General features: G+C 51.3%; 1 protein-coding gene across 1 annotated transcript in view; it reads left to right on the top strand.

Moving 5' to 3' along the window:
- TNXB (tenascin XB) overlaps window positions 1-21,051 on the top strand; it is a 60,539-nt gene that overhangs the window by 32,018 nt on the left and 7,470 nt on the right. The window contains exons 15-27 of the mRNA XM_069541122.1: window positions 5,441-5,725; window positions 7,020-7,307; window positions 7,581-7,877; window positions 8,398-8,712; window positions 8,838-9,161; window positions 9,552-9,872; window positions 11,848-12,144; window positions 13,858-14,190; window positions 14,581-14,901; window positions 16,706-17,038; window positions 19,087-19,410; window positions 19,798-20,118; window positions 20,738-21,025. Of these exons, the coding sequence (XP_069397223.1) occupies window positions 5,441-5,725; window positions 7,020-7,307; window positions 7,581-7,877; window positions 8,398-8,712; window positions 8,838-9,161; window positions 9,552-9,872; window positions 11,848-12,144; window positions 13,858-14,190; window positions 14,581-14,901; window positions 16,706-17,038; window positions 19,087-19,410; window positions 19,798-20,118; window positions 20,738-21,025 (4,047 nt within the window). The remainder of the gene's footprint in view (window positions 1-5,440; window positions 5,726-7,019; window positions 7,308-7,580; window positions 7,878-8,397; window positions 8,713-8,837; window positions 9,162-9,551; window positions 9,873-11,847; window positions 12,145-13,857; window positions 14,191-14,580; window positions 14,902-16,705; window positions 17,039-19,086; window positions 19,411-19,797; window positions 20,119-20,737; window positions 21,026-21,051) is intronic.

The raw sequence follows: 21,051 nt of genomic DNA, 5'->3' as shown, positions 1-21,051 counted from the left end.
CCTAGGTGTCTTATTCTTTTTGTTACAGTGGTAAATGGGAGTGTTTCCTTAATTTCTCTTTCAGATTTTTCATCATTAGTGTATCGAATGCAAGAGATTTCTGTGCATTAATTTTGTATCCTGCATCTTTACCAAATTCATTTATTAGCTCTAGTAGATTTCTGGTGGCATCTTTAGGATTCTCTATGTATAGTATCATGTCATCTGCAAACAGTGACAGTTTTACTTCTTCTTTTCCAATGTGTATTCCTTTTATGTCTTTTTCTTCTCTGATTGCCATGGCTAGGACTTCAAAAACTATGTTGAATAATAGTGGTGAGAGTGGACATCCTTGTCTTGTTCCTGATCTTAGAGGAAACGCTTTCAGTTTTTCACCATTGAGAATGTTTGCTGTGGGTTTGTCGTATATGGCCTTTATTATGTTGAGGTAGGTTACCTCTATGTTCACTTTCTGGAGAGTTTTTATCATAAATGGGTGTTGAATTTTGTCAAAAGCTTTTTCTGCATCTATTGAGATGATCATATGGTTTTTATTCTTCAGTTTGTTAATACGGTGTATCACATTGATTGATTTGCATATGTTGAAGAATCCTTGCATCCCTGGGATAAATCCCACTTGATCGTGGTGTATGATCCTTTTAATGTGTTGTTGGATTCTGTTTGCTAGTATTTTGTTGAGGATTTTTGCATCTGTATTCATCAGTGATATTGGTCTGTAATTTTCTTTTTGTAGCATCTTTGTCTGGTTTTGGTATCAGGGTGATGGTGGCCTCATAGAATGAGTTTGGGAGTGTTCCTTCCTCTGCAACTTTTGGAAGAGTTTGAGAAGGGTGGGTGTTAGCTCTTCTCTAAATGTTTGATAGAATTCACATGTGAAGCCATCTGGTCCTGGACTTTTGTTTGTTATAAGATTTTTAATCACAGTTTCAATTTCATTACTTGTGATTGGTCAGTTCATATTTTCTATTTCTTCCTGGTTCAGTCTTGGAAGGTTATACCTTTCTAAGAATTTGTCCATTTCTTCCAGGTTGTCCATTTTATTGGCATAGAGTTGCTTATAGTAGTCTCTTAGGATGCTTTGTATTTCTGCAGTGTCTGTTGTAACTTCTCCTTTTTCATTTCTAATTTTATTGATTTGAGTCCTCTCCCTCTTTTTCTTTTTTTTAAAATATTTAATTTTATTTATTTTTGACTGGGTTGGGTTTTTGTTGCTGCGCGCGGGCTTTCTCCAGTTGCCGTGAGCAGGGACTACTCTTGTTGCAGTGCACGGGCTTCTCACTGTGGTGGATTCTCTTGTTGCGGAGCATGGGCTCTAGGCATGCGAGCTTCAGTAGTTGTGGCACGCGGGCTCTAGAGCGCAGGCTCAGTAGTTGTGGTGCATGGGCTTAGTTGCTCCATGGCATGTGGGATCTTCCTGGACCAGAGATCAAACCCGTGTCCCCTGCATTGGCAGGCAGATTCTCAACCACTGTGCCACCAGGGAAGTCCCACCAGTCTATTCTGTATGTCCCTGATTCTCTTTCTGTTTCATAGATAAGTTCATTTGTGTCATATTTTATTTTGTTTTTTTTAACATCTTTATTGGAGTATAATTGTTTTACAATGGTATGTTAGTTTCTGCTTTATAACAAAGTGAATCAGTTATACATATACATATGTTCCCATATCTTTTCCCTCTTTCATCTCCCCCCCTCCCACCCTCCCTATCCCACCCCTCTAGGTGGTCACAAACCACCTAGCTGATCTCCCTGTGCTATGCGGCTGCTTCCCACTAGCTATCTATTTTATGTTTGGTAGTGTATATATGTCCATGCCACTCTCTCACTTTGTCACAGTTTACCCTTCCCCCTCCCCATATCCTCAAGTCCCTTCTCTAGTAGTTTCCCTCTTTTTCTTGATGAGTCTGGCTAATGGTTTATCAATTTGTTTATCTTCTCAAAGAACCATCTTTTAGTTTTATTGATCTTTGCTATTGTTTTCTTTGTTTCTATTTCATTTATTTCTGCTCTGATCTTTATGATTTCTTTCCTTCTACTAACGTTGGGCTTTGTTTGTTCTTTCTCTAGTTCCTTCAGGTGTAAGGTTAGAGTTTTTATTTGAGATTTTTCTTGTTTCTTGAGGTAGGCTTTTATTGCTATAAACTTCCCTCTTAGAACTGCTTTTGCTGCATCCCTTAGGTTTTGGATAGTCATGTTTTCATTGTCATTTGTCTCTAGGTTTTTTTTGATTTCTTCTTTGATTTCTTCAGTGATCTCTTGGTTATTTAGTAACGTATTGTTTAGCCTCCATGTGTTTGTGTTTTTAAAATTTTTTTCCCTGTAATTGATTTCTAATCTCATAGTGTTGTGGTCAGAAAAAATGCTTGATATGGGGCTTCCCATATCAAGCATGAACCCGGGGCACCGGGTTCGTGCCCCAGTCTGGGAAGATCCCACATGCCGCAGAGTGGCTGGGCCCATGAGCCATGGCCGCTGAGCCTGTGCGTCCGGAGCCTGTGCTCCGCAACGGGAGAGGCCACAGCAGTGAGAGGCCCGCATGCCGCAAAAAAAAAAAAAAAAAAAAAAAAAATGCTTGATATGAGATCAGTTTTCTTAAATTTACTGAGGCTTGATTTGTGACCCAAGATGTGATCTATACTGGAGAAGGTTCCGTGTGCACTTGAGAAGAAAGTGTAATCTGCTGTTTTTGGATGGAGTGTCCTATAAATATCAATTAAATCTATCTGGTCTATTGTGCCATTTAAAGCTTGTGTTTCCTTATTAATTTTCTGTTTGGATGATCTGTCCATTGGTGTAAGTGAGGTGTTAAAGTCCCCCACTATTATTGTGTTACTGTCGATTTCCTCTCTTACAGCTGTTAGCAGTTGCCTTATGTATTGAGGTGCTCCTATGTTGGGTGCATATATATTTATAATTGTTACATCTTCTTCTTGGATTGATCCCTTGATCATTATGTAGTGTCCTTCCTTGTCTCATGTAACATTCTTTATTTTAAAGTCTATTTTATCTGATATGAGTATTGCTACTCCAGCTTTCTTTTGATTTCCATTTGCATGGAATATCTTTTTCCATCCCCTCACTTTTAGTCTGTATGTGTCCCTAGGTCTGAAGTGGGTCTCTTATAGACAGCATATATATGGGTCTTGTTTTTGTATCCATTCAGCGAGCCTGTGTCTTTTGGTTGGAGCATTTAATCCATTCACATGTAAGGTAATGTACATTCCTATGTACATATGTTCCTATGTACATATGTATGTTCCTATGACCATTTTCTTAATTGTTTTGGGTTTGTTTTTGTAGGTCCTTTTCTTCTCTTGTGTTTCCCACTTAGAGAAGTTCCTTTAGCATTTGTTGTAGAGCTGGTTTGGTGGTGCTGAATTCTCTTAGCTTTTGCTTGTCTGTAAAGCTTTTGATTTCTCCATCGAATCTGAATGAGATCCTTGCCGGGTAGAGTAATCTTTGTTGTAGGTTCTTCCCTTTCATCACTTTAAATATGTCATACCACCCCCATCTGGCTTGTAGAGTTTCTGCTGAGAAATCAGCTGTTAACCTTATGGGAGTTCCCTTGTATGTTATTTGTCGTTTTTCCCTTGCTGCTTTCAATAATTTTTCTTTGTCTTTAGTTTTTGCCAATTTGATTACTATGTGTCTCGGCGTGTTTCTCCTTGGGTTTATCCTCTATGGGATTCTCTGCGCTTCCTGGACTTGGGTGGCTCTTTCCTTTCCCATGTTAGGGAAGTTTTTGACTATAATCTCTTCAAATATTTTCTTGGGTCCTTTCTCTCTCTCTTCTCCTTCTGGGACTCCTATAATGCAAATGTTGTTGCGTTTAATGTTGTCCCAGAGGTCTCGTAGGCTGTCTTCACTTCTTTTCATTCTTTTTTCTTTATTCTGTTCAGCAGCAGTGAATTCCACCATTCTGTCTTCAGGTCACTTATCCTTTCTCTGCCTCAGTTATCCTGCTGTTGATTCCTTCTAGTGTAGTTTTCATTTCAGTTATTGTATTGCTCATCTCTGTTTGTTGTTCTTTAATTCTTCTATGTCTTTGTTAAACATTTCGTGCATCTTCTCCATCTTTGCCTCCATTCTTTTCCCGAAGTCCTGGATCATCTTCACTATCATTATTCTGAATTCTTTTTCTGGAAGGTTGCCTATCTCCACTTCATTTAGTTGTTTTTCTAGTGTTTTATCTTCTTCCTTCATCTGGTACATAGCCCTCTGCCTTTTCGTCTTGTCTATCTTTCTGTGAATGTGGTTTTTGTTCCACAGGCTGCAGGATTGTAGCTCTTCTTGCTTCTGCTGTCTGCCCTCTGGTAGATGAGGCTATCTAAGAGGCTTGTGCAAGTTTCCTGATGGGAGGGACTGGTGGTGGGTAGAGCTGGGTGTTGCTCTGGTGGGCAGAGCTCAGTAAAACTTTAATCCACTTGTCTGCTGATGGGTGGGGCTGGGTTCCTTCCCTGTTGGTTGTTTGGCCTGAGGCGGCCCAGCACTGGAGCCTACCCAGCTCTTTGGTGGGGCTAATGGTGGACTCCGGGAAGGGTTATGCCAGGAAGTACTTCCCAGAACTTCTGCTGCCAGTGTCCTTGTCCTCATGGTGAGCCACAGCCACCCCCGGCCTCTGCAGGAGACCCTCCAACACTAGCAGGTAGGTCTGCTTCAGTCTCCTATGGGGTCACTGCTCCTTCTCCGAGGTCCCGATGTGCACACTACTTTGTGCGTGCCCTCCAAGAGTGGAGTCTCTGTTTCCCCCAGTCCTGTTGAAGTCCTGCAATCAAATCCCACTAGCCTTCAAAGTCTGATTCTCTGGGAATTCCTCCTCCCATTGCCTGACCCCCAGTTTGGGAAGCCTGACGTGGGGCTCAGAACCTTCACTCCAGTGGGTGGACTTCTGTGGTATAAGTGTTTTCCAGTCTGTGAGTCACCCGCCCAGCAGTTAATGGGATTTGATTTTATTGTGATTGAGCCCCTTCTACCATCTCATTGTGGCCTCTCCTTTGTCTTTGGATGTGGGGTATCTTTTTTGGTGAGTTCCAGTGTCTTCCTGTCAATGATTGTTCAGCAGTTAGTTGTGACTCCGGTGCTCTTGCAAGAGGGAGTGAGCTCACGTCCTTCTACTCCGCCATCTTGAACCAATCTCTGTAAAGGGTATTTTGAAGTTTCTGCAGTAATTTTAAGGTGATGTGACAATCTCTGTGATTCCTATTGGTGACAGGGTTACAATTACTGCTAGTACCACCGTGGTTGGTTTCCTATATTCATCATTGAAAGAAATGCTACATTTCACTTAGAGATCAGTGCAAAAGAGATGTAACTGTTTCCCATCTCAGTTCAAAGCCCTCTAAGGCCCTCGGAGCCCAGGAGCCCTGTGAGGGGGGATTTCTCCCGCCAGAGGTCTCAGCCATGTTCTTTGTCCTCCTGGATCCTAGCTCCGCTCTCTCCAGCCCCGGGCACAGAGCGCCCCCTTGAGCCACGTCTGCGGGAGCTGACAGTGACGGACGTGACCTCGGACTCTGTGGGCCTCTCCTGGACAGTCCCCGAGGGTGAATTCGACTCCTTCGTGGTCCAGTACAAGGACAGGGACAGGCAGCCCCAGGCGGTGCCTGTGGCTGCAGACCAGCGTGAGGTCACCATCGCCGACCTGGAGCCCGACAGGAAGTACAAGTTCCTGCTCTTTGGGATCCAGGACGGGAAACGCCACAGCCCAGTCTCTGTGGAGGCAAAGACAGGTGAGAGGGACCCCCACGAAGCTGAGCCTGAGGCCCCAGCCCTGCTGCCCTTCCTCATGCTGCCCTATCACCTCTCCCTTCCGCCGGGTCTCCGCTTCATCCACCTCTTCTGTTTTATTTGAAAAGCCACATTGCCTGCCCGATCCCAGGCAGATGAGAACCAGGAAAATGGGGCCAGTTCCTGGATCAGTTTCCCCTGCTGACTTTTCCCCTCTTCTCATAATTCCTACTTCTATTGAACGGGGGAGCCTCCTTCAGACCCCTTCCTGGAAGGTGGAACAGGAGAAACATCAGGGCTAGATACGGGGGAGGGAGCCAGGAGCCGTTCCACCTCCCTTGGCCTGTGAGTCCTCAGCCCTGTGTAGCCATCACCTCCTGAGGAGTCTTCCCTCTGACTCTCACCCAGTTTCCCACCTAGTGGCCCAGACACACTGGGTCCCATATCTGCCTCCCCAGAGGGACCCCTTTCCTCCTCTGCCCTCTTCCTGGAGCTTCAGAAACTGGGGACCAGAGGAGCCCAAGACTGGCTGCCCAGTCAGACCCAGTCAGGCCCAGCCCAGCTGTGCCCCTGTCTTGGGTTTTGGTCCAGGCACTCCCCTGCCCCTGGGGGCTCCCTGTTGCCAGAAAACTCTCACAATAACAATGCCGTCAGCATCCTTGCTGTCCAAGAAGTCAGAAGGCCAGCTCCTTCTCAGGCCTCGGGATGGCCTCTTGGGCAGATACCAGATCCTTCTCCCGTCTGAGCTCCCCTTCTTCTCCCCATACCCGCCTCACACATAGGCAGCCCCCACTCCTCCACTGGGTCCTATGAGGGTCACCTCCATCGTAATACCTTACCTCCCCACCAGCTGTCTGTCCCCATCAGGGATCCTGTTCCCCCTCTGACATCCCCAGGACCCTTGGATTTCCCCAGGGAGCAGTCAGATCACAAAGAGTGGGTTCCTTGGCCAAAGGAAATAAGCAGACCAAGCCTGTGATAAGCTGCACCCTGCTAAGGAAATAGTCTCTACTAGGTGCTTAGAGCCTGGACAGCAAGAGGAATAAGATAAACAGCTAGCTAGGGAATCTCTTCTCCCAGAGATGTCTCAGGACAGAAGACCCCTCCCTGCGCTGGTTAAGTGGACAGAGGCAGGGCCAGTTGGGGATGCTGGCAGGCATGGGAGGGTGATGGAAATATTGGGGGGAAGCACTGATCATTTGGGCAGTTCTGGGTTTTTCCATTCTCCAGTGGGAGGCAGTCAAGGAGTCGTTTTGGAAAAACAAAATAAACACAAGAACCTTTCCTCTCTGTCAGTTGCTCGAGGTGACGCCAGCCCAGGAGCCCCACCCCGCCTCGGGGAGCTGTGGGTGACAGACCCCACCCCAGACTCACTGCGCCTCTCCTGGACAGTCCCCGAGGGCCACTTTGACTCCTTTGTGGTCCAGTTCAAGGACAGGGACGGGCCCCGGGTGGTGCCTGCAGAGGGCCATGAGCGCTCAGTCACCATCGGCCCTCTGGACGCCAGCCGCAAGTACAGATTCCTCCTCTACGGCCTCCTGGGCAAGAGGCGCCGTGGCCCCCTCACCGCCGAGGGCACCACAGGTGAGGGCAGCCCCTGCAGGGGGGCATCTCTGATCTGGAGGCCAGGGGAAGGTCCTGTGGTCAGTTACGGTGGCTGCCATCACGGTTGTTGTTTGGCTCCAGCTGTTGTGGCTGGGATCCAGTGCCCCCTCTCCTTGCACAAGCCGGAAGATCCAGCCCTGCAGGTTGCAGCCATCGCACAGCCCTGTCTTTAGACCTCTCAGTCCTTCCCTTCAGCATCACCCAGCCTTCAAGAAACAACGCAACCATTTCCTCTCTGTGTTTCCATCTCAGAGACCCGGAGAGCTGTGGACGAGGCTGGAACAAAACCACGTCTGGGGGAGGAGCTGCAGGTGACCAGCGTGACATCAGACTCCGTGGGCCTCTCGTGGACGGTCCCTGAGGGCCAGTTTGACTCCTTTGTGGTCCAGTATAAGGACAGAGATGGGCAACCCCAGGTGGTGCCCGTGGAGGGCAGCCTCAGGGAGGTCAGTGTCTCAGGCCTGGACCCTGCCCGCAGGTACAAGCTGCTGCTCTACGGGCTATACAAGGGCAAGCGTGTGGGTCCCATCTCCACCGTCGCCGTGACCGGTGAGTGCAGCTGGGGGGACACACTGTGCCTCCTGCCCGCCTGGCTCTCCTGGTCTGGTGGAGCCACACGAGTTCAGAGCTCCCTACACTCCTTCTTTTGGGGGAAGGGATCAGCTTCATAGAGGCATAATTTACATAAAATAAAATTCACCCATGTTAAGCTCATAATTCAGTGAAACCATTACCACAACAAACATATAAAACATTGACTCCAGAAGTTTCCCTATGCTCATTTGCAGTCAGTTTCCCCACCCCCAGCTTCTGACAGTCACTAATTGCTTTCTATCATTATAGTTTTTCCTTTTTAAGCTTTTCCTTTAACAGAATCATACAGTGCACAGTTTTTTGTGGTTTTCTTACACTTAACATAATGCTTTTGAAATTCATCAGTGTGTATCAGTAGTTGGTCCTTTTTATTACTGACCTCTTGTCTTCACCTCCTCCCCTCCTTCCATCCTCTTGGAGAGTCTTGGTGCAGTGACAAACCAGTCACCCATCTCTACCTGTCTCTCTGAACCAGCCCCCAGGGAAGAAGTCGAAGCTGAGACTGAGGCCCCCAGCCCTCCAGCATCTGAGCCCCGTCTCGGGGAGGTGACTGTGGAGGAGGGCACCCCACATACCCTGCATCTCTCCTGGACCGTGACTGAGGGAGAATTTGACTCCTTTGAGGTCCAGTACACAGACGAGGAGGGGAAGCTCCAAGTAGTCCATTTAGGGGGCAACCAGAATATCATCACCCTCTCTGGCCTGGAATCCGACCACAGATACCTGGTGAGCCTGTACGGTCTCCACGATGGGCAGCGTGTGGGTCCTGTGCACGTCGAGGCCCTGACAGGTGAGCAAAAGAACTCTGCCCACTCGGCTTCCTTCCAGGTGGCTGTGAGGGCCCGGAGGAGGGCAGAGTCCCCGTGGACACCGTGCCCCTCTCTCAGGTCCTTCTCTCTCCATGTCTGTGTTCAGCCCCAAATGAGGAAGAGAATGAACCTTCAGAATCTCCCTCTACCACCCCTGAGCCTCACGTCACGCCTCGCCTGGGGGAGCTGGCAGTGACAGACGCCACCCCCGAATCCCTGAGCCTCTCCTGGACCATCCCCGAGGGCCAGTTTGACCACTTCCTGATCCAGTACAAGAACGGGGACGGACAGCCCAAGGCTGTGAGGGTGCCAGGGTACGAGGACGAGGTTACCATCTCGGGCCTGGAGCCAGACCACAAGTACAAGATGAACCTGTACGGCTTCCATGACAGCCAGCGCATGGGCCCTGTCTCTGTCATCGGGGTGACAAGTGAGTGGATGGTGGAAGCCCCAGGGTGGGACCTCGTGGGAGGATCACCCTCTCTCAGGTGATGGGTGAGTGGGGTGCAGGAGGCCCCTCTACTCGAGGCTGAGCCATGGTGCCCTGTGTGCCTCCTCCAGGCTCCCTGAGGACCAGTGTGTCCCCCTGGGCAGGGAAGGGCCTCTGTGAGCCATGCTGGTGGCTGCCCTGGTCCCCCACAGCTGACCCCGGAGGCTCCAGGCATGTTTATGAGATGTCAGCTGAACAGGACCACCCAGCCCCAAGGACGGGCTTCTCTGAACTGACTTCAGGGCCCGGAGCCGGGGCCAAGCCTTGGGGGGAGACCCAAGGACATCACCTGGGACCCTGCCTCACCCTCTCTGTGTCTCTCCTTCTCAGCTGCAGAGGAAGACACCCCCAGCTCCACAGAACCCAGCACAGAGGCCTCGGAGGCCCCCGAGGAGCCCCTCCTGGGGGAGCTGACGGTGACAGGATCCTCCCCGGACTCGCTGAGCCTCTCCTGGACCGTCCCCCAGGGCCACTTCGACTCCTTCACCGTCCAGTACAAGGGCAGGGACGGGCCCCAGGTGGTGCGTGTCGGGGGCGAGGAGAGTGAGGTGACCGCTGGGGGCCTGGAGCCCGGGCGCAAGTACAAGATGCACCTGTACGGCCTGCACGGGGGGCGGCGTGTGGGCCCCGTGTCCACCGTGGGCGTGACCGGTGAGTGAGGGCCCTCGGGATGAGGTCTCAGGAAAGGTCTGATAGTAGAGCCTCTTGAGCGTCTTCCATTGAAGACCCAGGACCCTAAAACTCCTGAACCTCTAACCCATCCATTGTCCATTCAACACCTCAGGACAGGTGTGATCTGGGGGCAGGAAGAACGAGCTCCAGGGAAGTGCTTTGCCCATTTGAGAGAGGCCGTTGGGGACTGAGGACTCCAAGTCAGTCATGCACTGACCTGTTTGTGGCTCTCTGCTTTCCCTGGGAACTCTGAAAAGAGCTCTTTTTGGGTGTTGGGACAAATGCCATGAAATGCTAATTCTCAACAAGTATTTATTACATAAAATTTCAAACATATACCCAAAGAGAAAGAATAGCATAATGAACTCCCATATGTCAATCACCCCACTTCAACCAAAACTCAACCCCTGGCCAGTCTAGCTCATCCAGACCCCACTCACTTCCCACCCTCCCCGACTAGCATGTTTTCTTTATTAACAGCTTTATTGAGGTATAATTTACATACCATAAAATTCACCTGTTTTAAGTATACAACTTACCAATTTTAGTGTATTTACAGAGTTGTACAACCAGCATCACTTACTAATTTTAGAACTTTCCCTTCACCTCAAGAAGAAACCTGGCGTCCAGACCCATTCCCACGCCCAGTTCCGGTCCCGCTAATCTACTTTTTGTCTCTGTAGATTTGCCTTTTCTGGACGCATCATGTAACTAGAATCATACAATACGTGTTCTTTTGTGTCTGGCTTCTTTTACCAAGCACGGTTTTTTTGGTTTGTTTTTTGGGGGTTTTTTGGGGGTTTTTTTGCGGTACACGGGCCTCTCACTGCTGTGGCCTCTCCCGTTGCGGAGCGCAGGCTCCGGACGCACAGGCTCAGCGGCCATGGCTCACGGACGCAGCCGCTCCGCGGCACGTGGGATCCTCCCGGACCGGGGCACGACCCCATGTCCCGTGCATTGGCAGGCGGACTCCCAGCCACTGCGCCACCAGGGAAGTCCACCAAGCACATTTTTGAGGTTGATCCATGTTGTAGCATGTAGCGGTACTTCATTCCTTTATAGCCAAATAATATTCCATTGTATGGATATACTGCTGCAATATTTTTAAACTTATTCCATACACTCTTTACTTCATCATTACATTTTTTTTTTTTTGGCTGCGTTGGGTCTTTGCTGCTGCACGTGGGCTTTCTCTAGTTGCAGCGAGCGGGCTTCGTTGTGCTGCACGGGCTTCTCATTGCGGTGGCTTCTCTTGTTGCAGAGCAGGGACCCTAGGCGCATGGGCTTCAGTAGTTGTGGCACACGAGGTCAGTAGTTGTGTCACAGGGGCTTAGTTGCTCCGCGGCATGTGGAATCTTCCCGGACCAGGGATCGAACCTGTGTCCCCTGCATTGGCAGGTGGATTCTCAACCACTGCGCCACCAGGGAAGTCCCCGTTATTACATATTTAAGTGTACTGCTCTTTTCAAAAAGACTGTTTAGAAATAACCATGATACAATGGTTGTACCTTTAAAAATCAGATATCCAGATAGTGCTACAGTTTCCTGATTGTGTCATAATTGTTATTTTGCAATTTGTTGTTGGAATCAGGTCCAAGTAAGAAAGATAGGATGAAATTGGGAGAATTGGGATTTTAAATAGGGTGGTCAGGGAAGGCCCTAAAGGGATGGTGACATTTGAATGAAAGGAAGTGTGAACATGAGCCATGCAGACATCTGGGGAAAGAACATTCAGGAAGAGGGAACAGTCAGTGCAAACGCCTTGAGGCAATAAGCTGCCTGGCACATTTGATGGACCATAAAGAGGCCACAAAGAGCTTTTGATGCTCATAGCAGAAATGCATCTTAAGTCAGGCCCACAGAGCTGGCCCACCTTCGGGCCTGAATCCAGGAGAGCAGGGCCTCAACAGTTCCTTCCAGCAACAGGAACGATTCTGTTTGCATCTCTTCCCAGCCCCTAAAGAGGAGCCCTCTGCCAGCCCCCCTTTGAAGCCACAGCTGGGAGAACTGACTGTGACGGACGCCACCCCTGACTCCCTGAGCCTCTTCTGGAACGTCCCCGAGGGCCAGTTTGACCACTTCCTGGTCCAGTACAAGAACGGGGACGGGCAGCCCAAGGCGGTGAGGGTGCCGGGGCACCAGGACGGGGTCACCATCTCGGGCCTGGAGCCAGACCACAAGTACAAGATGAACCTGTACGGCTTCCACAGCGGCCAGCGCGTGGGCCCCGTCTCCACTGTCGGTTTAACTGGTGAGTGTACAATAGGACACTGGCCCTGCCCTGAGCTGGACTCAGTTTCCCTTTTATTGCCACTATCCAGGTGTTTTTCTCCCACTGTTTTTGAGACTGAGCCTCCCAGGCTACTGGGAGCAGTTCTGTGCCTGTCTGCACTCCAAGCCTTTGGTGTCACCTTAGCTGTCTCACCCTTTACACGTGGGCTTCTTGAGTCCTTGAAGAGGCAGTGTGCCAGAGAAATAGCACAGACTCAGGGAGACCTGGGGCTGGCCCTAGCCTCAGCCCATTAGAGCTGTGTGACCTCGAGGGAGTCACTCAACCTCTCTGTGCCTCCCTATCCTTATCCACACAGAAGGAATAACCACACCTGTCTGGCAGGGTGGGCATGAATGTGGCTTGTCTCACACACAACGTTTGGTAACTACAGGCTCCCTCCTTCTGAGGAAGAAGATTAGTTCTTGAAAACCCTTGGGGTGAATTCTTATAATTATCATTGATTTCAGTGGGTACAATTGTATTTGTTCCCCAACCCCCAAACTGATACCCATGTATGCTGTGTCAACATGGAATCCTGCTAACATGGATACTATTACTTCAATAGTGAACATTAGTCATATGTGCAACTTAACAAGGCATCTTCTCTTCATTAATTACTCCCTGACATGGCTGTTGGTTGCTTTCGTTAAGCTCTTTTGTAGCTGTTACCCTCTACATGCTTAAAACCTGGTTCCCAAACTCAATGGAGTTATGAAACACGATGATTTTGTAATTCAGCTATTAAGGCAGAATAAAACCCTGTGCAGAACAGAAAAGACAAAAAAATCTGTGGGCGTGATGGGTCATCCCTGCTGTAAGATGGCAAGAGAATTAATACAAGGTCCAAAAGCAACCCATCTACAAAGATGATCTCATGTGGTCTCATCTCTTTGCCCTCAACTGTGAAATCTAAATTAGTTTCTCAAATGCTCAGAAAAGACTTCTAAACCAGAGGAGGTATTAAAGGAAAATACGAACCTGAGCACATGTACCTCCTGATGTGACGTGTCGGTTAGGTGTGGTGCTATTACAAAGCATTAGTCCTGTCCCACTAAATGAATTTACTCAGCAGCTCCTACAGGTTCCATGCTGCACATGTTGAGGTCATAGGGGTCCCACCCTACCATCTTGACATCTCCAAAAGTGTGTGCTCTGTCTGCTAGAAAGTGAACATTCAAACCAGGGAAATGATGTCTTTTTTTTTTTTTAGTAAGTAAATGTATTTATTTATTTATTTGGCTGCGTTGGGTCTTCGTTGCTGTGCGAGGGCTTTCTCTAGTGGCGGCAAGCAGGGGCTACTCTTTGTTGTGGTACGCGGGCTTCTCATTGCGGTGGCTTCTCTTGTTGAGGAGCACGGGCTCTAGGCACGCAGGCTTCAGTAGTTGTGGCTCGCAGGCTCAGTGGTTGTGGCTCGCAGGGTGTAGAGCGCAGGCACAGTAGTTGTGGTGCACAGGCTTAGTTGCTCCGTGGCATGTGGGATCTTCCCGGACCAGGGCTCGAACCCGTGTCCCCTGCATTGGCAGGCGGATTCTTAACCACTGTGCCACCAGGGAAGTCCTGGAAATGATGTCTTAATCCTGGAGCACTGGCTTCCAGGCTGCAGGGTCCCTGGTGTGTCTGGGAGAAATCCATCCCCTGTTAGGAGGGAACCCACAAAGCATGTCCACCCATTCTCTTTGTCTCTTGATCCAGACTCAGAAAAAGACCAAGAAATGACCGCAGCCCCAACAGACCTGCCCACCACAGCCCCCAAGCCTCCCGTCAAGCCGCACCTGGGGGAGCTGGCAGTGACAGACGCCACCCCCGAATCCCTGAGCCTCTCCTGGACCATCCCCGAGGGCCAGTTTGACCACTTCCTGATCCAGTACAAGAATGGGGATGGGCAGCCCAAGGTAGTGAGGGTGCCAGGGCACCAGGACGGTGTCACCATTTCGGGCCTGGAGCCAGACCACAAGTACAAGATGAACCTGTACGGCTTCCATGACAGCCAGCGCATGGGCCCCGTCTCTGTCATCGGGGTGACAAGTGAGTGGATGGTGGAAGCCCTAGGGTGGGACCTCGTGGGAAGATCACCCTCTCTCAGGTGATGGGTGAGTGGGGTGCAGAAGGCCCTTCTACTCGAGGCTGAGCCATGGTGCCCTGTGTGCCTCCTCCAGGCTCCCTGAGGACCAGTGTGTCCCCCTGGGCAGGGAAGGGCCTCTGTGAGCCATGCTGGTGGCTGCCCTGGTCCCCCACAGCTGACCCCGGAGGCTCCAGGCATGTTTATGAGATGTCAGCTGAACAGGACCACCCAGCCCCAAGGACGGGCTTCTCTGAACTGACTTCAGGGCCTGGAGCCGGGGCCGAGGCTTGGGAGGAGACCCAAGGACATCACCTGGGACCCTGCCTCACCCTCTCTGTGTCTCTCCTTCTCAGCTGCAGAGGAAGACACCCCCAGCCCCACAGAACCCAGCACAGAGGCCTCGGAGGCCCCCGAGGAGCCCCTCCTGGGGGAGCTGACGGTGACAGGATCCTCTCCGGACTCGCTGAGCCTCTCCTGGACCGTCCCCCAGGGCCACTTCGACTCCTTCACCATCCAGTACAAGGGCAGGGACGGGCCCCAGGTGGTGCGTGTCGGGGGCGAGGAGAGAGAGGTGACCGCTGGGGGCCTGGAGCCCGGGCGCAAGTACAAGATGCACCTGTACGGCCTGCACGGGGGGCGGCGTGTGGGCCCCGTGTCCACCGTGGGCGTGACCGGTGAGTGAGGGTGGGGCTCAGGCGGTCTTGGGGGAGAGCTACCTTTTCCTCATGGGTGAGCTGGTTGACTGTTCTGCTCTTTCACCAGCCTTTGGTCCCCTTTTATGTCCTCCCTCCATGGCCCTGGGCCATGACCCGTGTGTAGTGCCCTGGCCTTTGCCAACCTACAGCCTCCTTGTTCACAGTAATGTGGCCTCCTCTGATGGTCAGTCACTGGCTCCCTCCAAGGTGAAATGTGTCAGGCACAGAGCAAGCGTGACGTTACTAGAGTTTTCTTTTCTTTCCATCTTAAATACAAATCACAGCATTCTTTGTTATAAACAAAAAAAAAAGGAAGAAAAAACAACCCAACATCGAACCACATTGAGATGATTAAGTAATTAGACAACATCTCTAAAATGACCTACTATGGCATCATTGAAATGTTTCAACATAAGACAATTACTTTATATTATTACAATAAAGAAAGAGTTTAAAATTTTTGTAAGGAGGCTAATCACAACCACCTGAAAATAACTTGCGTGGTAAGACAACTGGAAGGAAACGCCCGTGGGATGCATGGTTTGTGAGACAGGATAGAATGTCCCAGGACTTTTGTTTCTGTTTTATTCCATTATGTGTCCTTTACATTTTCTTAAATGACAAGCGTTTCTTTTATAATCAGGAAAAAAATTTTTTCAAAATGTCTTCTCTCTTGTATTCCTTCTGTCTTTCCCCCTCATCATTCTTGCAACTTATTTCTGATTATGAAAAAGTTACAATTTCTAGTCTCTAAGAAATTAGGAGAAAAAAATCACAAGGTGAATTAAATTCCAAAATTGCAGTCAGGCTGGCTTCTCTAAGTCACTGTCAGCCAGATTCTTATGCCTTGTGACAGTATTTCACCAGAGTTCCTCTGCATGTGGAAGAACACAGCCCCTGTTTGAGTCAGTCTTTTGCTGGGGGCGTCGCTGCCTCTGGGAGGTTCACTCTCCTCTCCTGAAGATACTCCAGACAGAGGAACCCTCTATCATGCAAATCACAAGCACATGCGAAGTACAGAGGGACCCATGTCCCCATCCACATCCTCCACCGACTTACTAATTTTTATAACTCAGGATTTCTTTTTAAGTCTGTATTTTTCTGTGAAAAGAATATAGCAACATGATGGAAAGTTTGGAAAGTAGGGAAAAAAATCTCTTACCGGACCACCTTCTGACCCAAGAACCACCATTCATAACAATGTACGTAACACATCCTCTCTTTCTGCATTTTCCATGCCGCGCATGTTTTAAGGTGGCAGAATGTTCATGTAATTCTTGGCTCTTACTTTTTTCGTACGCGAGTTACACTGAGAGCATTTACCCTGTGGCCGCACAGCCTGCAGTAATCATCATTTGAATGGTTATTGGACGCCTTGTGGTGAGAGTGCCCTAATGAAATTAATCTGCTTCTGCGGCTCCTCTGGGGCCCCGACACATTTCGCTGTCATGACTAATCCCAAAATGAACTCCTGTGATACAACTTCTCCTGCTTTTTAATAATTTTCTTAGGATAGCTGCCCAGAAATGAGATTATTGGGTCGAAGGAAATGAGCAGTATTTGGGCTCCTGACGTGTATGTCCGAATTGCCTTCTGAAGGTTCATGGTGCCTGCCAGCCAGTATGAGATGGGGCCAAGCCCGTCGCAGTCTCTAGCATGCAGTCACCAAATGGCGCACCCAGAGGCTGAGCCAGCCTCCGGTCCTGCAGCCTGAGGAGTACCCTGCTGGATGCAATCAGGGCAAGTCACCATCTAAGCCTCTGCCCCCAATCTCTCTTCTCAGCCCTCCAGGAGGTTGTGGAGGAGACCCCCAGCCCCACAGAACCCAGCACAGAGGCCCCAGAGCCCCCCAAAGAGCCTCTCCTGGGGGAACTGACGGTGACAGGATCCTCCCCGGACTCGCTGAGCCTCTCCTGGACCGTCCCCCAGGGCCGCTTCAACTCCTTCACCGTCCAGTACAAGGATAAGGATGGGCGGCCCCAGGTGGTGCGTGTTGGGGGCAAAGAGAGTGAGGTGACCATTGAGGGCCTGGAGCCCGGCAGCAGGTACAAGATGCACCTGTATGGCCTGCACGGGGGGCGGCGTGTGGGCCCCGTGTCCACCGTGGGCATGACTGGTAAGTGAATTTGGGGGAGTGGGATGCAGGGTGGGGAAGCCAGGTCCTGGAAGAGTTTCCCTTTATTACCATCTTTGTGAAAACATAAATATTCTAGACAGCACTTCTTCTTTAGGACATCAGATGGCCTGGGGATCTTGTTAAAGGGCAGATTCACATTTGGGCTGGGGCCAGAGATTCTGCATTTCTAAAATCTTCCATGAGGGACTTCCTTGGTGGTCCGGTGGTTAAGAATCTGTCTTCCAATGCAAGGGACGCAGGTTCAATCCCTGGTTGGGGAACTAAGATCCCACATGCCACAGGGCAACTAAGCCCACGCGCTGCAACTACCGAGCACACGAGCCACAACTAGAGAGCTCGCGTGCCACAACTACTGAGGCCATGCACCACAACTAGAGAGAGAAGCCCGTGTGCCACAATGAAAGATGCCACATGCCACAACAAGATCCCACGTGCCAGAGCTAAGACCCGATGCAGCCAAAAAAAAAAAAGCAAATAGGGGCTTCCCTGGTGGCGCAGTGGCTGAGAGTCCGCCTGCCGATGCAGGGGACACGGGTTCGTGCCCTGGTCCGGGAGGATCCCGCATGCCGCGGAGCGGCTGGGCCCGTGAGCCATGGCCGCTGAGCCTGCGCGTCCGGAGCCTGTGCTCCGCAACGGGAGAGGCCACAACAGTGAGAGGCCCACGTACCGCAAAAAAAAAAAAAAAAAGCAAATAAAATCCTCCACGATGCTGCTGCTGCTGGTCCAAGGACCACACTTTGCTAAAACTCCTCACAGCAAAGGAACTGGACACTTCCTTAGAATCTATTGAACAGAATCATACTTGCATCCCTGAGTCCTCTCAGAGGCTCAGCCTCTGTGTAGTTGACTGGAGGCTGTGGAGGAAGACAGAGCATGCTCAGAATGCAGTGTCTTGACTGAAACGCCCCCTAGCCTCATCGTTTGGATATTAACAGACTTATGACGCCTATGGTTCAACAAAGATGTGGGTGGCCTGAGCCAAGTACTGAGGAAGTTCACTGAGAGAAACCTTGGATACGGCGGAGAAACCAGTTCTTAACCTTTGGGGCTCACAGACAGGCTGTGAACCAGCAAATGGAGCAAAGGGGGATGTGTATATGACAGGAAGCCCCGCGGCCAGACCAAGACTGGGCAGCGATGCCTACGCCCACCTGCCTGCCCACGGGTTCCCACGGGACAGCTGAGACCTGAGGTCGGGCAGGCGTTGCTTGGTGACACCTAGAGATAAGATGAAGGGTGCATCAGATCAACATCACAGCTGGTACAAAGCCTGGAAACTAGGAACATCACGGCACATGAGAGGATTTTGTGCAAAATCCTCTGAGTGGAGGAGATAGTCTTGCGATGGGGGTGGAGAGGTAGGAAGAGATAGGGGTGGAGAGCTCAGGAAGCCAGGGGTTTCTCCAGGGGATAAAGAGGGTTGCTGCACAGTTTTAAGCTGAGACTGACACCATCAGATGTGCATCTAAGGGCTCATTCTGGCTTCCTGTGAAGAACAGATGGAGGAGGGGGGCAGAGAGACCCATGGGGAGGTGATAACCCAGGTGACAGGTAAGGGCGGCCCAGACAGGGACGGTGGGGCTGCAGGTGTGGGGAGTGAGGAGACACAGGAGGAACTTGGGAGAGAGAATTGGACGCTCTGAATCTGATGGCAGCTGGGGACAGGAACAGATCCAGGAAGACTCCAGGTTTCTGACTGGAGAAGTGGGGCAGGGGTTCTGAGCTGTTTGGGAGGCAAGACATTAGCCAAAGGCAGTAAGATGCCAACGAGACCCCAGTGGAGGGAGGCCCAGAGCACAGTGGCCATGTGAGCCTGTGTCCTAGGAGGGGTGCTGGTAGGTAGGGGGTGAGGGCAGGACAGATGAGGGTAAGGTGACAGGAAGGCCGATATAGGGAGCAGAAAGAATAAGAGTTAGAGCTACTGTGGACACATCCTGTTCCTTATTATTTTAATTTTGTAATACACCACTTTATATGCTGAACTGAGGACTGAGGAGACCTCACCTGTCTTGTATGTCTCTGTCCAGATCCAGACAACAAAGCCATGACCACACAAGCCCCGTCCACTGCGCCCCCCGAGCCGCCCGTCAAGCCGCACCTGGGGGAGCTGGCAGTGACAGGCGCCACCCCCGAATCCCTGAGCCTCTCCTGGACCATCCCCGAGGGCCAGTTTGACCACTTCCTGATCCAGTACAAGAATGGGGACGGGCAGCCCAAGGTAGTGAGGGTGCCAGGGCACCAGGATGGGGTCACCATCTCGGGCCTGGAGCCAGACCACAAGTACAAGATGAACCTGTACGGCTTCCATGACAGCCAGCGCGTGGGCCCCGTCTCTGTCATCGGGGTGACAAGTGAGTGGATGATGGAAGCCCCAGGGTGGGACCTCGTGGGAAGATCACCCTCTCTCAGGTGATGGGTGAGTGGGGTGCAGGAGGCCCCTCTACTCGAGGCTGAGCCATGGTGCCCTGTGTGCCTCCTCCAGGCTCCCTGAGGACCAGTGTGTCCCCCTGGGCAGGGAAGGGCCTCTGTGAGCCATGCTGGTGGCTGCCCTGGTCCCCCACAGCTGACCCCGGAGGCTCCAGGCATGTTTATGAGATGTCAGCTGAACAGGACCACCCAGCCCCAAGGATGGGCTTCTCTGAACTGACTTCAGGGCCCGGAGCTGGGGCCAAGCCTTGGGAGGAGACCCAAGGACATCTCCTGGGACCCTGCCTCACCCTCTCTGTGTCTCTCCTCAGCTGCAGAGGAAGACACCCCCAGCCCCACAGAACCCAGCACAGAGGCCTCGGAGGCCCCCGAGGAGCCCCTCCTGGGGGAGCTAACGGTGACAGGATCCTCCCCGGACTCGCTGAGCCTCTCCTGGACCGTCCCCCAGGGCCACTTCGACTCCTTCACCGTCCAGTACAAGGGCAGGGACGGGCCCCAGGTGGTGCGTGTCGGGGGCGAGGAGAGTGAGGTGACCGCTGGGGGCCTGGAGCCCGGGCGCAAGTACAAGATGCACCTGTACGGCCTGCACGGGGGCCGGCGTGTGGGCCCCGTGTCCACCGTGGGCGTGACCGGTGAGTGAGGGAGCAGGCCCTGACTCCCAGGTTTCCCTCTGTTGCTCTCTTGTTTCCCCCTTTGGATCTCAGCATTCCTCACAGATGGGCCTCTGGGTCCCTTTCTTTTCTCACGTGGTGCTGACGATCCCGCCTCATCCTTGAATTGAGTGACGGCTGATGGACAGTGTGTTCAGGGCAGCTGGGCAAGTAGCCTGTGCCTCATACGTTTCAGCTTTCTTCCTGTCTTCTTGATCTGGCAGCTCAAGCTCGCTCAGTTGTTCACGTGTGGCTTCCTCAGTCTCCCTAACCAAGCATTTTAGTGGCTCGGAGCGTGGCTACAGAATCAGGTTCTCTAGGTTTGAATCCTGCTCTAAGACACTGTGTGATTTTCAAATGTTTCTTAACCTCTCTGTGCCGCAGATGCCTGTCAAATGAGGGTGATAAGGATAAAAGCATCTACTTCATCTGTTGTGTGAGGATTAAGTGTACTGTTTGTGAACTGCTTACAGCAATGCCTGGGACGTGTTAAGCCGTTAGAAGAGTTTGCTACAAATGTTCCTTTCATAGCCAGGGAACAGCCCTCCCTCTCTGGCCCAGGGTCCTGCCATTGACCACAGCCGCCTCTGCTCTGTTCCAGCCTCCCTGAACACAGAGCCCTCCGTGGCACCCCGCCTGGGGGAGCTGGCTGTGGCAGCCGTGACCTCAGACACAGTGCACCTGTCCTGGACAGTGGACCAGGGCCCCTTCGACTCCTTCCTGGTCCGATACAAGGATGTGCAGGGGCAGCCCCAGGCAGTGCCCGTGGGTGGCCACCTCCGAGAGGTCTCGGTTTCGGGTCTGGCCCCGGGCCACAAGTACAAGTTCCTACTCTTCGGACTCCAGGATGAGAAACAACACGGTCCCGTCTCTGCAGACGCAAAGACCCGTGAGTGAGGGCTGGAGGCCGCCTTT

Source organism: Delphinus delphis, chromosome 10 (genome assembly GCF_949987515.2).
Source record: "Delphinus delphis chromosome 10, mDelDel1.2, whole genome shotgun sequence".
Taxonomy (NCBI): Eukaryota; Metazoa; Chordata; class Mammalia; order Artiodactyla; family Delphinidae; genus Delphinus; species Delphinus delphis.
The sequence above is the reverse complement of the archived record's forward strand: the minus strand, read 5'-3'. Positions and strand labels throughout refer to the sequence as shown.